Source organism: Neohortaea acidophila, assembly GCF_010093505.1.
Source record: "Neohortaea acidophila strain CBS 113389 unplaced genomic scaffold BDY17scaffold_1, whole genome shotgun sequence".
Classification (NCBI taxonomy): domain Eukaryota; kingdom Fungi; phylum Ascomycota; class Dothideomycetes; order Mycosphaerellales; family Teratosphaeriaceae; genus Neohortaea; species Neohortaea acidophila.
Window position 1 is genome coordinate 1,914,166 of NW_022985510.1, and position 17,809 is coordinate 1,931,974.

At 56.4% G+C, this 17,809-nt stretch overlaps 9 protein-coding genes across 9 annotated transcripts; 6 read left to right on the forward strand and 3 right to left on the reverse strand.

The window, feature by feature from the left end:
- Positions 1 to 24: 24 nt before the first annotated feature.
- Positions 25 to 753, forward strand: BDY17DRAFT_307201 (uncharacterized protein; the record flags this gene model as incomplete). The annotated part of the gene is made up of 5 exons (XM_033735107.1): positions 25 to 198; positions 250 to 312; positions 368 to 401; positions 457 to 566; positions 616 to 753. 5 exons carry the CDS (start codon positions 25 to 27, stop codon positions 751 to 753), a joined length of 519 nt encoding a protein of 172 aa, XP_033594437.1.
- Positions 754 to 806: 53 nt separating this feature from the next.
- BDY17DRAFT_244482 (signal peptidase complex catalytic subunit sec11) lies at positions 807 to 1,367 on the reverse strand (the record flags this gene model as incomplete). The annotated part of the gene is made up of 2 exons (XM_033730535.1): positions 807 to 1,035; positions 1,093 to 1,367. 2 exons carry the CDS (start codon positions 1,365 to 1,367, stop codon positions 807 to 809), a joined length of 504 nt encoding a protein of 167 aa, XP_033594438.1.
- A 758-nt stretch (positions 1,368 to 2,125) lies between these two features.
- BDY17DRAFT_320383 (uncharacterized protein) lies at positions 2,126 to 2,846 on the forward strand (the record flags this gene model as incomplete). The annotated part of the gene is made up of 2 exons (XM_033736438.1): positions 2,126 to 2,289; positions 2,345 to 2,846. The coding sequence occupies 2 exons, from the start codon at positions 2,126 to 2,128 to the stop codon at positions 2,844 to 2,846; spliced, it is 666 nt and encodes a 221-aa protein (XP_033594439.1).
- A 192-nt stretch (positions 2,847 to 3,038) lies between these two features.
- On the forward strand, positions 3,039 to 3,506 carry BDY17DRAFT_320384 (uncharacterized protein; the record flags this gene model as incomplete). Its single annotated transcript, XM_033736439.1, has 1 exon — positions 3,039 to 3,506. One exon carries the CDS (start codon positions 3,039 to 3,041, stop codon positions 3,504 to 3,506), a length of 468 nt encoding a protein of 155 aa, XP_033594440.1.
- A 425-nt stretch (positions 3,507 to 3,931) lies between these two features.
- BDY17DRAFT_243357 (CCR4-Not complex component, Not1-domain-containing protein) lies at positions 3,932 to 10,896 on the forward strand (the record flags this gene model as incomplete). Its single annotated transcript, XM_033730422.1, has 2 exons — positions 3,932 to 4,925; positions 4,976 to 10,896. 2 exons carry the CDS (start codon positions 3,932 to 3,934, stop codon positions 10,894 to 10,896), a joined length of 6,915 nt encoding a protein of 2,304 aa, XP_033594441.1.
- Positions 10,897 to 11,219: 323 nt separating this feature from the next.
- BDY17DRAFT_289872 (uncharacterized protein) lies at positions 11,220 to 12,953 on the reverse strand. Its single transcript, XM_033732410.1, has 4 exons — positions 12,863 to 12,953; positions 12,678 to 12,796; positions 12,310 to 12,530; positions 11,220 to 12,251 (listed from the first exon to the last, which is right to left on the reverse strand). Exons 2-4 carry the CDS (start codon positions 12,753 to 12,755, stop codon positions 11,318 to 11,320), a joined length of 1,233 nt encoding a protein of 410 aa, XP_033594442.1. The 5' UTR covers positions 12,756 to 12,796; positions 12,863 to 12,953; the 3' UTR covers positions 11,220 to 11,317.
- A 55-nt stretch (positions 12,954 to 13,008) lies between these two features.
- Positions 13,009 to 14,857, reverse strand: BDY17DRAFT_342564 (uncharacterized protein). The gene is made up of 2 exons (XM_033738019.1): positions 13,482 to 14,857; positions 13,009 to 13,430 (listed from the first exon to the last, which is right to left on the reverse strand). The coding sequence occupies exons 1-2, from the start codon at positions 14,737 to 14,739 to the stop codon at positions 13,156 to 13,158; spliced, it is 1,533 nt and encodes a 510-aa protein (XP_033594443.1). The 5' UTR covers positions 14,740 to 14,857; the 3' UTR covers positions 13,009 to 13,155.
- Positions 14,858 to 14,988: 131 nt separating this feature from the next.
- Positions 14,989 to 15,601, forward strand: BDY17DRAFT_20223 (uncharacterized protein). The gene has a single exon (XM_033730111.1). The coding sequence runs from the start codon at positions 15,027 to 15,029 to the stop codon at positions 15,474 to 15,476; it is 450 nt and encodes a 149-aa protein (XP_033594444.1). The 5' UTR covers positions 14,989 to 15,026; the 3' UTR covers positions 15,477 to 15,601.
- Positions 15,602 to 15,726: 125 nt separating this feature from the next.
- Positions 15,727 to 17,371, forward strand: BDY17DRAFT_320388 (uncharacterized protein; the record flags this gene model as incomplete). Its single annotated transcript, XM_033736440.1, has 3 exons — positions 15,727 to 15,867; positions 15,934 to 16,245; positions 16,298 to 17,371. 3 exons carry the CDS (start codon positions 15,727 to 15,729, stop codon positions 17,369 to 17,371), a joined length of 1,527 nt encoding a protein of 508 aa, XP_033594445.1.
- Between the last annotated feature and the right edge of the window lie 438 nt (positions 17,372 to 17,809).

Below are 17,809 nucleotides of genomic sequence, written 5' to 3' on the forward strand. Positions count from 1 at the left end.
CTACTTCTTCACGTTCATAACAACATGGCGTCCAACGGCGAAGCTCTCTCCGGGCCAATTTTCTTCTGGCGCGAGTTCGAGCACCCATATGGCTTCCTGAGCCAGTGGTACGAAAGTCCGTTTGAAGTCGATGGAGTCACCTACCAAACGGCGGAGATGTGGATGATGATTCAGAAGGCACTGCTGTTTGGTGACGAAGTAGGCATATGTCTGGGCCATTTGAATAGTGCAGACTGATACGCCGTTCAGAACATTGCGAAGCAGATGATGGAGACTACCACTCCGAAAGAACATCAGGCGTTAGGGCGACGGGTGAGTGCTTGCAGAGGGAGGGAGACTGAGATGATCGAATTGACGCATCAACTAGGCCAAAGGATTCGATCGGAAGAAATGGGATGATCGTGAGTTTGAGCATGATGCTATGGTGTCGATACGTAGTCTGACTCTTGATTGCAGACAAGAGCCGTATTGTTGAAGAGGGCAACTATCACAAATTCACGAAGTGCAAGAATGATCCTGAAATGCTTCAGAAGCTGATGGACACTGGGGATCGGGAGCTGGTCGAGGTAGGCATTTCGGAATGGGCGGTAGAGCGTGGACTCATACTGCATGCAGACATCACCGGTAGACCGCATTTGGGGCGTGGGTTTTGATGCCGCCAATGCCGAAGCCAATCGAGGTGAATGGGGAGAGAACAGACTGGGTGAGGCGATTATGAAAGTGAGGGGACAGTTGAGGAAGGAGGGCAAGTGATTGCAGCGCTGAAGTACTTTCTCCCCCGGACGCCTCGCTGAATCCCACTCTGGTCATTCCCGTTGCATCACCACCGTCAAGGCCATGAACCCTAACATCACCTTCTTCAACCACGGATACTCGCTCAGGAGGATGGTCACGTAGCCAACAAAGGGAACGTAGCCGACCACGCTACCTACAACGTCCTGCGATCGGTCGAGGTATGACTGCCCTCGCGCGTAGAGCTCCGTGTCGTCGGCCGCGTTGTTGTCGCCTTTTGTGAGGAGATGCAATGGCGAGTCCCTGTTCAGCGTGAGCTGGATGCATCAAAAAGCAACGGGGCATGATGTTTCAACGTACCCTCCTCCAAACCTCCGCACCACTCTGTGCACAATGGGGATGTCTTTTCCTCGCACGTTGTACACCACAATCTCTCCCACCTGGGTATCCATCCCCCTATTCCATAAGAACAGCAAATCTCCACGCTGGAAGGCCGGTTCCATGCTCCCCGAGAGCACGACGACGATGGGGGACGAGGAGTCGGTGACGACGGAGAGGCCCTTCCATAGCATGAACGCGGTGGAGAGGACGAGGGCGAAGTTGAGGATTTGTGCCGCGAGCTGGCGCGGCTGCATGCTGGAGAGTGATGAGAACATGTTGGCCGGTCCTTTCACATTGCAGTCTTGCTGTGTTTCTCCCGGGGATTGGGGTTGTCCGTAGTGAATGGTGAACGGACATTTGGCCTCGCGAATGCCAGATGTTCCCTTTTCGGATGCAGGTACCGACGCACGGACCAATCACGGCTGGCCCAAAACCTAGAACTTCACTTCGAGTCGGCAACTTCACCTCCGCATTACTTCGCGCCAAAGGTGAAGGACATGACAGATGACTGTGCTATATTCCAGCACTCAGATACGATGCAGAGCATTCCGAGGTGAGGACGTTGATATGTGACTTTCGTCGAAGAGTCACGACGCGGTGATGCTCTCGTTTCGAAACACGAGCCACTCTTACAGTCACAGGCTCCAAAATACGGTGGATTTCACTTGACGCTTTTACGTTTCCTTCACAATCATGTGTTCACGCTCACTCCCTGCCACGCGGTCCACCTTACCCTCTCAAACTTCTCTTCTTCATCTCTCACACCTTCCACCACTTCCTGTCAAACAACCCCCCTCACTTCTCCCTCAACCTCTCACCTTCCCATTCCTTTGCAGCTACGTCTGTGATGCATTCATAGCGCACCAATCTCTTCGACCTGGTCTAGCCGTCGCGAACGCAATCTCTCGCCACATTCCCCACCAACGACGCATCGCTCGTCAAATCGCCGCCTAAAATGCACGGCACTCTACCTTACCTCCCGTCCGTCGCTGCTCACTACTTCCCCACCGCCATGCAGATGATTGCAAAGGTCCCAGGAAGTACCTGGATTTATCCGTATCAAAGCAAATCATGGCCGGTCTTGCTCTGCGATGAAGAAACTCCGCCCGAGGCCTTCATGAGGAGCAGGCCAAACAGCTACGTCTTCCCTGCCATCCTGCTCGGGAAAGTCATATAGTGAGTACTCAGCTACATCACTGTCGCCCGTATGAACGCCACTAACAGCTCGCAGCATCTGGGTTGCGGATGTCCATCTCCGTCCATTCGACTTCACTGCGGACTACCTCAAGGATGCAGAGCCTTCTCAAGACGCGCTGGAAGCTGCACGCCGTAAAGCGTTCACAGCAGATGCTGGGCACAGGCACTCCCCCGCCTTCTGGAAGAACTTCATCATCCAGCGATCTCTAGCGCGCAAGGTTGAACGCGAAATCGACAGAAAGCGTGCTGCACCAACTTCCGATGACGATGAGGAGATTACGTTCGTTCGTACGCAAAAGAAAGGACCTCACCCTTCCACCCCCAAGAAAGTGAAGCTATACCATTCAGGCAAAGGACGGCGAGACAGTCATCGACCAACCCCGGACATTACCTCCGCCAAGTCTGCATTGAGCGCAGAGCTCGTAGACAGTTCCGACGATGACGACCTCTTCGTTCGCGAAGCCAAGCCGCGCGCCGACCTATATATCTCCGACTGCAACGGCACCGATCAGGAAGAGCGCGAGTCAAGGGTCTAAGCCAATCGAGTAAAGAATATGCAAGCCGTCCATGACAATCCACCGGACCTTGAGTGGTGCACGATTTTCGTGGGCGAATCTTGCACGCCGTTCCAGGTCAAGATTTGTGCTGTTCGCCTCTGCGACTATCTTTCCACTCGGATTTGCATGGTGGACGGACTCGGAAACGTCATCGACCTCAGTGTCAACACAATGATAACGCCTAAAGACTTCATCACAATTGCAGAATTCCTCCAAGACGGCGATTTCTGTCCACGCCTTATCGAAACACCCGGAGAACAGCGACTCGACGGCGTGGTGCTCCAAGAGGAAAAACACGAGGCAGCAGGCATGGTCGCTCGGACTTACGCGAGAGCGTCGAACATCCAATTCGAGCATCTACAGTCGCTCTGTGTGGACAAACTCAAAGCTGTTCACCCCTACACGCCCACAGCCCTGATGAGCGTGGTGGGGCTTCTGTCGAAAAGGCAACGCAACGACAACGACGCTGAGAGTGAGCTCATGAGGTGGATGGTTGATTTACTGACGGAGAATTTTTGGGCGGTGGTCCGCAGTGATGCAAACATTACGCTGGAGAGGGTGATGAGAGGCGATCCTGGTTTGAGACAGATGGTCGTTGAGAAGCTGGCATCTGATCCTGGCACGGGTTTCCAGGCCTGAATTAGTGCATTTTGGGATGTCTCGGCGAGTTCAATTGCAATGAAGAGCGCCAGGGAGCGCCGGAGTGTGAGTGACTCATTCACAGTGTGATAGGGCCTTGGCTAGATAGTCCATCGACTTCACCAATCTATAAATTTGCAAAGTTCTCACGTAGATGGTTATTCATGGTAAAGGTCATCAATTCAATCACAGCGAGGCTGGTGTGGCTCAAGTTTGCTGGTAGTTACTGTGGCGGCTCCGCTCAAGCCCAGTCTTGGCACCCCGGCCGCAAATGAGATCTTTCCCGCAACGTGAACCAATTCGAGGTCTGCATACACCACACATTTCGACACCCACCCCCCGATCCATATCACTGCACCTCCTTCCCCTCCATCCATACTCCCCCCGACCCGTCACCAGACATCGCTCTCAATGTGCGCGCCTCGATGACCCCAACTCCCCCCTCCTCACACCACGACAACCCCACCAATACCACCAGCGCCGCTCCTTCGCCCGCCTCGAGGAGCACGAGACCGCACAATCCGGCGTGGAGCGCCGGCTCTACTGCCCGACAGGCCTCCTCTCGTCGCGGCCTCACCCCAATCTCCACCACCTCCCCCGCGCACCAAAGGCCGCCGAGTGCGAGCGGCAGCCCCTCGCGGGCTGCTCTTTCACCCACCACCCTCACCTTCAGTCACGCCGCGGCTCTGGGTGCCTCTCGCCAGGTCGCGAGCAGGCAGTCCTCCACCTCCTCCAACACCTCACTCACCTCGCCCCCCGCCTCGGGTCACGCGACTGGGCAGTTTGGGAGTGGCAGTCGCACAAGAGCGCCCACGTCAACGGGTAGTCCGCGGCTGTCTTCCACTCTAGCGAGCGTTTCATCTGCGGCCACTCCAGCGGGTGTAACGAGCTCGGCGACCGGATCACGTTTTGCCCGGCAGTCTCCTTCACTCTCATCCACCACCTCACCCGTCTCCTCTTCCACCCCTCACTCCACCAGCGGGTCAGGTCAGCTCACCAGCTTACTCACCACCCAGCTGAACATCCTCCTCAGCACTCTCAAAGAGAGCAACTTTGACGCGCAGGCCGAGAAAATCCGCAGCCTCGTCGATGACAACGGCATGGACGTCTTCACAACCTTCTTCCGCCGCTTGCTCATCAGCAATGCGTCGGCCATCTTCTCCACCTCCGCCCGCCCGGCATCTTCGGCCGGCGATAATGCTGGACAGTACAAACTGCTAGCGGAAGAGATGGCCAAGATATCGAGGGACACACAGCAAGCAGAGCGCGTTGCGCAAAGTCTGGACACGAACGAGAACGAGGTACTACGCGACTTCGACCTCAGCACCTTTATGGATCACTTCAGACTCAACTCTGTCGCCAAAATGGCGCTGGCACTCCCCATCCGCTCGGCTTCGAAGCCTGATCTACGTTCAAAAGGTGTGTTCATCACGTGTAATGTGCAGGATGCGCGCTAACCTCCCTTCTAGCCGACGCCATCGTCACAAACAACTTCCAACCCTTCCTCTCCGCCCTCTCGTCCCCGCCAATCCCGGACCCAGACGACGTCGCGCCGAATGTGCTGGCAATATTGATAGAGCGCCTGGTGGTGGAGCCGCCGAGACACTGGGGAGACGAACACCGCGAGAGTCTCAGTTATGCGATACGGATGCGGTATAACAGACTGACCACTCGTATACCGCCCCCGGTACAGTCGGCCATGCTGCTCATCGATCTGCTCGATTCGCAAGAGAGCGGGCTGGCACGCCTTGTGCAACGGACTGGCCCACGCGGCACAGCAAATCTCGAGGCGTGCAAGGATATGCTCTCCGGCGCAGAACCTCGCGACATCTCCTACGTGCAGGTGGCCAACGCCCTACTGTTCACGATTTCTACACAAAGCAGCGACTATGACCTAGGTATCTTTGTGGAAGGACTGCGACAACATCGCGCGGCACCCAAGATCGACTGGACGGACGTGGTGCAGGCCTTCGACAAAGAGCAGCTCCGCGTCACGAAACCGCAGTTTCTTGCACTCTACAACGCGCTGTTACCACTGGCGAGAGAGTACGCCAACTTCGATATCCAAACTTTGTGGGGTGGACACTGGCAGTTTGCGGAAACGCAACTCAGCTTTCTTATCGCATTCTTGACGACATCACCACGGGAACTCGACGTGACGCAAATCCCCAACCTTCGTCAAGCATTCACCCTCGAAGGCTTCGCGAGCGCATCAGACAGCGTCAAGAATTATGCGCTGCAAGCGGTCAAGCATCCTCTGGTCTCTCTGGATGCCACAGAAGCACTCTTCACCATGATTTTCCAGTCACAGGAGACCTATATCCATGCGCAGATGCTTGGCATTCCAGACTCCATCATCAACCCGAACATGACCATATTCGTGTGCGCTGCGTCCGCGGTCGCCAAGCCGTGGGCCGCGCTACAAGAGCAGGCGCTGAAGCAGCTGTTCCATCCATTCTTGCTGAAGCAGCACGACAACTACGATTTCGTCATGTATGCACTCTGGCTTCACGACAAAGTATGGGTGGCGACGCGTATCGTGGAGTTCTACCAACTCGAGCCGATGTTGCTAGGCTTAATCTACGAACACGCTCAGGAACAGGGATGGCTCACTGATCTTGTCACGATCCAAAGTAGCTTCGCTGTGGACTTGGCCACGTACGCGCATGGTAAAGGGCAGTTCAACCTCGAAGAGTGGGCCCAGCCACACATCCGCAATCTTGGCCCCCAAGCGTTTGCAAGAGTCATTCATGAATTTATGAAGACCAAGATGGAGGACGAGACGATCGTGCAGCGCGAGCGCGCAAACCCTCAGACTGCCCCACTGGCAATCAAGACCGTCTACCTGCTACTCCTACTACTCGGCGATGCTCTGCCAGACGATGAGACCGGGCCTGTGTACCGTCAGTGCCTGCAAACGTACCCTCGCCTGTTCAACTACGGAGAAGATGACAGCCGCAACGCAATCATCGACGAGAATGGCGCGCACAGTAATGCTCTGCCTGATGAAGCAGGTGCGAAGATGGAGGAACGGTACAAGGAGATGTACGGTGGCACTACCAACCCCGAACAGCTCGTTGGCGAACTCAAGCGTCTGAAGGTTTCTGAAGATGCGGCCGATCAGGAGCTGTTCGCGGCTATGCTTCAAGGGCTGTTCGATGAATACAACTGTTTCGGCGAGTATCCGAATGAGGCCTTGGCCACCACCGCAGTCCTCTTCGGTGGCTTGATTGCATTCAACGTCCTTTCTGGTGTCGCGGAGCAAGCAGCAATCTACATGGTGTTCGAAGCAGTGTCTGAGTATGCCACGACGGACGCCATGTATCGGTTCGGCTTGCAGGCGATGGTGCACATCCTGGATCGATTAAGAGAGTGGCCTCACCTTGCGGAAAGAATTCTGCATACACCTACTCTTCGAGACACGCAGGCATTCGTCAAAGCGGAAGAAGTATTGAGGGAGCTGCAACGAGAAGGCGCCGCTGATGGCAATGGAGATGTTGCGTTCAACGGCATCACCAATGGAGCCCTTGATGGAGATCTCGAGTCCACCGATACCGCCCAACCCTTCTGGAGCGTGCACATCGATCCGCCGCTGAGACCAGAGATTTACGAAGATCCGAATGACGATGTCAGCGACAAGGTCATGTTCGTGCTAAACAACGTGTCCAAGCGCAACTTCGATGAGAAATTCCAGGATTTGCGAGGCACACTAGAGGACAAGCATCATCAATGGTTCGCGCATTACCTCGTGGAGGAGCTCGCCAAGACGCAGATCAACTTTCAGGGCATATACCTGCAGATCCTGGCCAGCTTCAATGAGCGAGCTCTGTGGCAGGAGGTGTTGAGGGAGACCTATGCCAGCTGCCAGAGGATGCTCAATGCCGAGCTCACCATGAACAGCGCTTCGGAAAGGGCCAATCTGAAGAATCTGGCAAATTGGCTCGGTTCTCTGACGCTCGCGAGAGATCAGCCGATTTTACATCGCAACGTGTCTTTCAAGGATCTCTTGATCGAAGGCTATACTACGGAACGTTTGCTTCTCGCCATTCCGTTCACCTGCAAGACTCTGGTGCATGCAAAGTCCTCGAGAGTCTTCAAGCCACCAAACCCATGGCTCGTCGAGCTTCTGGGAGTGCTCTCAGAGCTGTACGAGTACGGCGAGCTCAAGGTTATGCTCAAGTTTGAGATCGAAGTGCTTTACCGGGAACTCGGGCTTGAGTTGAAGAGCATTCCCCCGTTGGAGGTTATTCGATCACGGCCGGCGATGATGCACGAAAACAACATGCTTCAGCCATACGGCGCTGTGGATGCTGGACCTGACGGCTTTGGTGACATGGCCATCATGGGCCTTTCAAAGAGGGCGCCGAGCGAGCGCTTCACGGCCCAGGAGATTGTCCAGCGCCTGCCCAGCCTCGAGGATGTCTTGCAGATTCCACAAGCTGCTGGTACAGTCACGCAACCCCAGCTGAGGACCATCTTCGTCACTGCTGCACAGCATGCCGTCAGCGACATCATCACCCCGGTCGTTGAGAGGTCTGTCACTATCGCCGCTGTGTCAGCAGCCCAGATGATCTTGAAGGACTTCGCCACGGAGCTCGACATCGAGAAGATGATGCAATCCGCACACAATGTGGTCAAGTCCCTATCCGGCGCTTTGGCACTCGTCACTTGTAAAGAGCCTCTACGAATGAGCATCACCAACAACATCAGGATCCTGGCCTCGAGGAGCCTTCCGGATCAGTTGCCTGAAGGACAGATTATCATGTTCGTCAATGACAACATTGATACCGTCTGCGGTCTGATCGAACGGGCTGCAGAAGAGCATTCCCTGGCCGAGATTGAAGCGCAGCTGGTCCCGGCGGTTGAGGCAAGAAGGCGTCACGCGGCAGAGCGACCAAACGAACCATTCAGTGATCACGAGCGAGTGAGTAGATGGGCGCAGTTGATTCCCGAGCCGTACAGGCAAGATCTCAATGGGTTGAACCGGCAACAGCTCGCACTGTACGAGGACTTTGGCCGACAGGCGAAGATCACCCCGGCGCAACATGTCAGCAACCAGAGTCAAGATGCCAGTCGACAACTCCCAGATGTCCTTTCGGATACTTACTTGCCAACCTTGACTACGCCAGCTGAACAGCCTGCACTCCCCAGGCAGACGGTGCAGCAGCGAGGGATGCAAGGCATGCCAGGAGCCCAAGGACAGGTGAATGGGTACGCCGATACGCCTGATGTTGGCCACCGTATTCTGGAACTGCTGCAAGACTTGCAACAAGCCGCTCGTGAGGCTCCCGAGGACCGTATTGACGAGATTGGCGAAGATGCGCCTATCAGAAGCACCTTTGAACGACTCGTCGCACTCGTCGGTGGAGCAGTCGGCGTACAAAAAGACAATCTCGCCATCGCAGCGGGTCGACAGTGCTGGTATCCCATCTTGTCTGGTGGGCAGAAGCGCCTGGAGGTTGAAGTCTTCGTGCGATTGCTCAAGAATCTGTGCAAGATCTCTGAGATTGCGGGAAGGCAACTCACCATCGAACTCGCCACCATGGAGGACGACAAGATGTTCAACGCCAATGTTGTGGTTGCCCTCCTTGCTGAAAGGCTTTTCGATGTACAGCATATCGACATGCTGGCCTCTCGGGCGATCAAAGCGCATCGCAGCATCGTACTGCCTTTCCTGCTGGACCTGCTGGATGAGCTGCTCCTGGGTGAGGACCCGCTGGTGCTTCGAGCAGACTTCGTCTTCACGTACGAAGCGCTAGGACAGTGGCTGGCCGAAGATCCCACTCTCGACTTGGGCCGAGAGATCTTCGGGAAGCTGCAGCTGCCGGTCCGTCAGACCAACGGCATGCCCAGTCCGCCGCAGACGGGCAAGCAAGACCAGCTGGAGTACATCTTCGAAGAGTGGGTCCGTCTGCAGCGCAAGGATACGCCAGACCACGCGTATGTCGCGTTCGTGCGGCAACTGCACGAGAATCACATTATCGGTGACGCGGACGATGCCATCCTCTTCTGGCGGTCCACCATCGAAATGTCGTGCACGTACTTTGAACGCGTGTCAAATGCGCCGTGGGCCAGCCATGCAGCTCCTTACATCCAGATCGATGCCCTCGCCAAACTCATGGTGTACATCGTCGCGTATGCCGCGCCTGTCAATGGAGACTCGCGCGCCAGGCCGGCCAAAGCACTCGATGCCATCTTGCGCTTAGTGGTTCTCGTGATGAGCGAGCACCACAACAAGCAGCGTGAGCAATGGAACGCCCGAGTCTACTTCCGCCTCTTCTCGGCGCTCATGTGCGAGCTGCACTCTGCACGGCGGGAACACTTCGATGCATCGGACGAGCAGCAGCTGTCTCAGGTGCTCGCTCTGGCCCTACAGGTCGTGCAGCCTCGACACTTCCCGGGCTTCGCATACTCGTGGCTCGCGCTGATCAGTCACCGTTCGTTCGTTCCCGCGCTCTTGGCAGGAAACGGCCGCAACAATGGAGGATGGCAGGCATTCGTCAAGTTGATGGACATCCTGTTCGTCAACTTGGAAGACATGCTACAGGTGGTCGAGACGCCGGTGATCCACGAGTTCTACCGAGGCGTCACTCGCTTCATGCTGGTTCTGCATCACGACTTCCCCGATTTCTTGATCGAGAATTCGCTACAGCTCAACAGTAGCATCCCAATCTTGTTCACGCAGCTGTTCAACATTGTCAACAGTGCTGTGACTCGGGCGACGATCAATGATCAACCCGATCCTTTTACGGCGGGGTTGAAGATCAACAGGCTGGACCAAGTGCGGCAACAACCTCCCATCTCTCCCGCTCTCGACGACATCCTTGAAAGCTCGGGTCTCAAAGAGCCATTGGAGCGGGTTTGCAGCTCGTCGGCGGACAACAGCAGCGACGAGGCTCCGGCGATCTTGGCCATCCTCAACAGCGCCGCCCCCCGGCCGCAACGTCGCTTGCTCAACGCGCTCGTCCTCTACATCGGCGTGCGCACCACAGCACCCTCATCCGCCTTCTCGGCCGCGGCGCCTGCCGCTCGTCTCCTCGAACTGCTCCTACGCGAGTACTCGACAAACCCCGAAGCTCGGTACAGCCTGATCTGCGCGCTGGTGAACAACGTGCGCTACGTCAACGCACACACGCACTACTTCACCACCGCGCTGCAGCACTTCTTCACCACCGCCGCGGAGGAGGTGCAGCAGTGCATCATGCGCGCCATCTGGGAGCGCCTGTCGATCCCGCGGCCGCACCCGTGGGGCCTGATCGTCATGGTGCTGGAGCTGCTCAAGAACCCCAGCGTGGATGTGTTTCAGCTGAATTGGATGAAGATGGCGCCGCAGGTGGAGAGCATGCTGGCCAGTCTGGCGCATAGCCAGGAGCGGATGGGGCGGAGTTGAGATGGGGAGTGACTTTCTTATTTATTCTCGGGACGTTCGCTGATAAGTTGGCGATTGGAGAGATGGGAGTTATGGGTTTCACGGGCACGGGAAGGGGGAGCATCGGAAAAGCAGTGGAACGATGGCTGCAGTACGACTGTCCTTGCATTTTGGAGCGGCGTTTTTCTTCACGCGGCCTTGAACAATATTGTAGAGTAGGACTTCTAGACTTGACTGAGCGATACGTTCGCTCATTGTGGAAATACCTTACTTCTTCGTCCACCTCTCGAGCTTTGCCGACATTCGAACTCGATTGACAGCCTTGACCGGCGCAAAAAGCATACGCCCGTGTAATGCTCGTTTTTCTCAGATTCAGCATAGGTATCATACAATCGCATCACATCATAAGGTATCAACTAGTATCGGATCAAAACAATGCACATCAACCACTCCATCCTCTCCAGCCCTTCTCCTCCAGCTCCGCGCTTAACCGACTGTACGGCTTCTTCGCATTCTTCGCCTTGGCCGCGTCAAACTCCCAAATGCCATCCGTCTGATCCTTGTCGAGCGAGCCGTGCGGCACCTCCTTGATCAGCGCGTCCAACTTGGGCGCCTTGTTGGTGCGCGAGAAGAACCTGCCGTCCCACTCTTTGCCTTCTGCCTTTTCCTTCTTCCGTAGAGCGCGCTGTTGCTCTTCGATCACGCTCTTCTCCGCTGCAGTAGTGTTGAGGTCGCCCTTCTCGATCGCGGCGGCGACTTTGGCCCACGCGCGACGCGATTCCAGCGGATCTTGCTCGGCGACTGGCGCGACTTTCAACGGGGTTTTGGGCTCGGCCTTGGCGTCGTAGGTGTCGATGGTCTTTTTGTTGGCGTCTTTGATGGTGAAGGAATTGGTCCAGACGCCTTCGGCGGTGTAGAGGGGGCTGGTCTTGCTGCCGCCGGTGGAGGGGTAGATGGAGGCGGTGAAGCTGTTGCGCGTGCCGGAGAAGTAGCCCTTTCCGGAGTAGTCGATGCGCGCGGTGTAGCCTGACGAGGAGACGATGTAGCTGGAATTGCTCAACTCCATATACGGCGAGCCGGTGATCAGGCCGACGGTGTAGAGGGCTGGGAGGGTGATGAGGTAGTGTTCGTCGAATTCCTTGAGGTGGAGCAGGGCGTGGCCGACCTGGCGGATGTTGATGGTGCGGCCGAAACTGGCTTTCTGCGCGTTGTAGCCTTCGAGCTGCACGCCTTTCTCGTCGTTCCAGATGGCGTATGCGGTTACGGGAGGGTGGTGGGAGACTTGCTCGCTGACCAGGTGCGTGGTTCCCTCTTTGTCCTCCCATTGTCCCAGGTGCAGCTCGCCCAGGAAGGGATTGAGCGGCTTTTTCTCGGATCTGCAAAAGCAGCAGTCAGCGTGTGTGTATGAGCAACGGACAAGGCATGTTCACGGACCCAAGACGCTCGTTCCGACTGGCGTACTGCTGCTTGAGTGTGCTCAAGAACCACTTCAGCACCAGCACCATGCGCTTCTCCGCATCCTTCTCCTTCGCCGGCGCGGTGAGTAGGCGCGGCATTTCGGCCCAGTAGGCGGAGAACTCGGTGAGGGAGGTGTTGGACAGGATAAAGGCCGGGGCGGTGAGGCGCGACAGATCGCCATCGAAGGAGGCGAGTTGCTGCAGAACTTTGAGTATTTGTTTTCGGTGAGAGGCGGGGCGGATGGAGTCTGGTGGGGAAATGGAGGAGATGTTGGGGGTGGTGGTGGTGGTGGTGGTGGTGGTGGGGGAATTGCTGGGAGCAGTGGCAGCAGAGTGCTCTCGTACCTTCAAGAACGATGCCCATGATCCCTTGCTCGCTGCCGGCACCGCCGCGCCCTCCCCTTCGTGGTCGCCGCCTGCCATGCTCGGTGGAGACGATGTTGCGACGCGTGCGGGGGAATGAACTTGGGCGATGGATGGTCAGTGAGGGAAGCAATCTTGCACGTTCTTCGAAGGAGTGTCGAGCTTACAAGTAGTAGGTGGAGGGGGAAAGAAGGAGGTTTAGTGGTGAGCGAGAAGATGGAACGGAGCGGTGGTTGGTCAATGTGTAGGGTGAGAAGTAGAGGTGGTGGTGGTGCATTCGGGTAACATTTCCTGGACAGCATGTACGTCAGAGCCTCGCCTGGACCCCTGTCGCCTCACGTTGCACCACGTCACTGCTCATCCACGTAGGAAGTACTTGATCATAATCTACAAGACGGAAGTAGATGAGCAGAATTTGTCCTAGTAAGACACACACCTCCTAATCAAGCCATGGGTATCTCTACGAAGTCGCCTTCTCATCCGGCAGCGGCACCTCTCGTGGGTCTGGTTGGTTCAGGGCGTTCGCTTTGGCCTCGACATCCTTCAGCATCGCCTGACACTGCTCGTTTTCCTCCTTTGCACCCTCCCCATCCTCCTCTTCCTCCTCCCCATCGTCTTCCTCCGCCGTATAGTCCTCTTCACCCTCCACCCCCGCTCCCTCAGCTTCTTCTACTTGCCGTGCGAGTCGCACTTCCTTGCCACGCTTGTGACAATACCAGAAGACAAACATAAGAACTGCACATTCGTTAGCAATGCCGGTCAGCATCCTCGTGGGACGAAACTCACTAAACACCGCCAAACTCATCGCCACACTCGTTGTAGAAGCCAAGAAAGGGAATCGTGTCTGCAGGAAGGTGACCACGTTCCGCAGCATACTCGCCACCGCCCCTTCCTTACTCAATAAGGTCTTGAGACCCGGAATGCGTCGTTTCTTCTTCTGCTTCTTCTTCCCATCCGCCTTGTCACTCACATCCACCCCCGCACTGCTCGCCTCCATGCGCGCCTTCAGGTCTGCGCCAGGCTTCTCGCCGGCCACCGCCAGAAGGTCCGGCCCCAAAGTTCCCCCAATCTTGGCCGGCAAACTCTTCACCAACGTCTGGACAAACGGCGGCATGGCTTTAAACTGCTGCTCCAGCCTCGGCCCCGCCTCGCGCATCAACTTCTCCATGTCCTCGTAGGCCGTGGGTGCACCATTCATGGTGTCTTTGAGCACCTGAATGAACCGCTCGTAGATCTTCTGCGTTTCCCCCGAGAAGGCGAATACTCGATTGTTCATCTCCGACAAAGAGAGTTTGTCGAGTAGAGCGGAGACTTCGCGCTGTTCACGCTCGCGCGTGGCGTCTTGGTTCACGGTTCCATCCTCGTTGTACACAGGCGATGCAGGGCGTGAGTCCTTGGACTTGTCTCTGCTACTTGGTCTCCAGGAGGGAGGGATGGGTGGAATGTAGGAGGATGCGTATTCCTTCCACGCCTGCAAGGATTGCGCATTGCCGTCCGAGTCGGTAAGCTTGGTGATTGAGCTGGTGTTGGGCAGCATGGATTGCAAGAATGTCGTCCATGTGCGCTTGTCGCCTTGCGGCCGCTCCTCGTCCTCCGTCGCCGCTAGCTGAGCATTACCTCCTCGTGTTGCCGCTTCCGCCTCTTCTTGACTGGGGAGTTCCAAAGTCCGTCTCTTTGCTTGCCGCGCCTTTACGCGCTCGCCAGCCTTCTGCCTCATGATCTCGTCGTAGGATTGCTCCGGTATGTTTTGCGTCGATTCATCCGTCTCGGGTTGGGTTTCCGGGATGACGGCCTGGTCTGTGGGATGATCGGCGTCTAATTGCTCCTGCATCGATGTCTGCTTCTCCTCGCCGTCGTCTGTGATCTTGGTGGCCGTGACGTTTTCCAACCCGGATGGCGGTGCATCATTCGCCACATGCTCCTCGAGTATCTTCTCGTCTGCCGCCTTCAGGATCGGTTCGTCCGAGCTAGGCTGTTGCGCGGTGTCTTCCGTGTCCTGCTTCGAGCGGGCGAAAGAGGGGAGGCTGAAGTATTTCGAAGCCATGTTGTCTGTGTCGAGGAAATGTGATGAAAGGAAGAGTCGAACAAACCTACCGTACTCCAATACCACGCGACTGGGTATCAGCGCTGTGCAAATGTACCGTACCTGATCCAAGAAAGCCGTACGTCACCGGAGGAGAGAGAGCTCCAGTGACGGAAACAGGGAAAGAAGCCATCGGCCTGCGATCGGCTTATGTAATACGTCAATTTGGCAGACCCCCGACCTCATCTTCCCCTTCGTATCCCATCTTCATCCATTTTACTGCTTTGCTGCTCGACAGCCCTCGATCGATGCCGTGGCCAAGAGTGCTGCTGATGTCAGGAGTACGTTGCAAGGCGCAAAGTCTCACAAAACGACATCTGCCGGGGCGTTCTGGCGTCTCTTGCTATAATGGACAAGAATCGTCTCTCCATCCCTTACCCGCCAGCGACGTACAACCTCGTACAGGTAGGAGGCGTAACGTAAGTGTTCTGGAACGTATATCATATGCACAGTCAGGACTCTTTGCTTCTTGTAGCCTTAGCGATGACATTGCCGCTCTAGTATCTGCCAACGTTCGTGATGTGCCACCATCTCCCGGCCGTTCACGTGCAACGCACAATGACATGTCCTCATCGCATTCGCAAACGGTCACAGAAATCATGGCTGCAGCCGGACTTCATGGCTCAGCCCTTCCGTGTGCACGGCAGACACAGCAATTTGGATGCACGTGCAACACGTGCCCGCCCTTTCCCAAATAGGAAGGAACGATGGCACATTGACCAATCGGAGCGCCAACGTTAGACTCACGGTCGACGCACTGACATCAGTGCGGTGTCACGAGGTTGCCTGCCCAACGTAGCCCGCGTCTCTTCAACAACTTTCCCCTACACGTCCACAATCTCCCCCTTCTCACACTCACGAACCGCCATCAACGGCACCACATCTCAAGCACTTTCAACAGCCTCACAACAACACCCACCACATCATCGAGCCACGGCAACTCTCAAGATGAACGGCGCCGGGGATGATGACTTCTTCTGTGGCGGCGTCGACGTCGCTGCAGCAAAGCAAACCATCCGCCAAGCTCTCCGCGGCCAGCGTGGCCTCGCACCCATGCACGAGGACTACGATGGAGACGACGATAGTCTGGTGAGTCTCCTTATCCGGCTGGGTCGGCGTTGGACACCGCTAATGCGATGACGTGACCTCTAACAGAATGACAAGTCGCCAGCGTACAGTATTCGCGGGCAGTCCCGTGACCCTTCCGTTGGTGCGCACGTCAAGCGGGACAAAGCCGCGACTCCGAAGAAGATCACAGCAGACTATGGAAGCGACGATGCGCGTCTCATCGAGCTCAAGGAACAGGGCTACCCCAACGACTTCATCGCCGCGAAGCTCGAAGCGGAGGGCCGTCCTCAATACAAGCCTGGCGTGATTGCGAAGCGTTACCTCAAGCTGCGCAAGGTGGTCGAGAAGCGCAATGATGAGCAGCTTGATGATGAACTGACCGACTGGCACGAAGGAGAGGTATGACACATATCCTCCCAATGTCTTCACATTGTACTGACCGTCGTCGTAGGATGATATTCTGGTGGACACTGTGAAGTCGCTCGAAGAGAAGTATGAGCTTGAGATACAGAAGGTCATGGAAAAGAAGTGGGCGGAAGTCTCCAGCCTTCTCGCCCGCGGCATGGCTCAAAAGAAGTACACGGGAAAGGCTTGCAAAGAGCGCTGGGAGGGGCTTCACGATGGCACTGCTCTTCTGCCAATCGAGCTCGACCCGGATCAAGAGGGCCGTAGGGTGCTGCGCGAGGCCCGCATCGCTGAGGCTCGTCTCAGACGTGCAGAGACAGGAGGAGAAGGCGAACGTAAGAAGGAAGCTCTAGAAGCCAAGAAGCGTGCGGAGCAGGAGTTGAAGGACCAGAAGCTGTGGGCGATTGAGGAGGTGAAGAGAGAGCGCGAAGCTGAGAGAGCGGAAGACCGTCGTTTGGTTGAGGAGAGGAAGCGTGCGAAGGAGGAGAAGAAGGCTGCTGAGAAAGAAGCTGCTGCCCTGTGGGTGGGCCAGATCCGTGAGAAGCGCAAAATCCGGGAGCTGGAGGAGAGAGTCTACCGCAGCATCATGGGCAAGAGCCTTCGCCGCTTCCGCAATGGCGCCTTGTATACGGACAACGGGGCCGATCTCAACAACAAGCACGGTGGGCCTGAGGCGGACAGCGACGAAGAGAACGACACGGATACTGATAAGGACTCTGAGAACGAGCAGGCCGGCGTCCACAGTGACCGCGATGAAGACCGATTCCCAGGCTCTGGCAGCGACGGCGAGGGTACGATCCCCAAGAAGATCAAAGCAAAAGTCACGAAAGAGACTCTGGCAAACCCCCGCAGCATCCTCACGGAGGCCGAGCTGGAAGTTCTTCTCTTTGAGCGCGGCCTGCCACGCCGCGGCGGCCGTGAGACGCATCCCCAGATGGTCGCCCGTCTTGCAGCCGCCGATGCAGGGCTCAGCAGCGACGACTTGAGCAAATTACTCCTGAAATTCTTCGACAAGGGCAAGGGGAGCAAGGTTGCGAAGGCGCTTCGTCTGCAGAAGTACGAGGCGGAGGCATCGGCTGCCGGGCAGAAGGGGTTGGAAGGGGATGATCCCGATTCTTAAGATGGCGGCGAGGGCCATGGGGGACACTCTACGAGCGTTGTTGATGATTGAAATGGAGGAGATGTGGAAGCGTGAGCTTGGGACGGCGCGGATGATCTCCACAAAGGAGAACAAGGGCGATTGGCCTCGGATGAAGTTAGCGTGGGTGAGTGAAGTGAAAATGGTGTTGAGAGCGGAACAGAAGGCGGTCATATTAGCGTTACTCAGAAGGCGCCATCTCCGGTAGACGAAGGGGAGTGGAATCCTGCTGGAGGGTAGAAGTGGCTTTCTCAATGATTGTTTTCTGGAGATGTGACAGATGGCCAGTGTCTCGCAAGGGATCATCACCAGTATTGGTGCCTGATTTGATGCCTGAGGCATGTACTTCGCCCAGCTCTTCCGGGCCTTCACCTTCTCGACTTCATCACCGGAGAAATGTCGAGATGATTCCACTTGCTC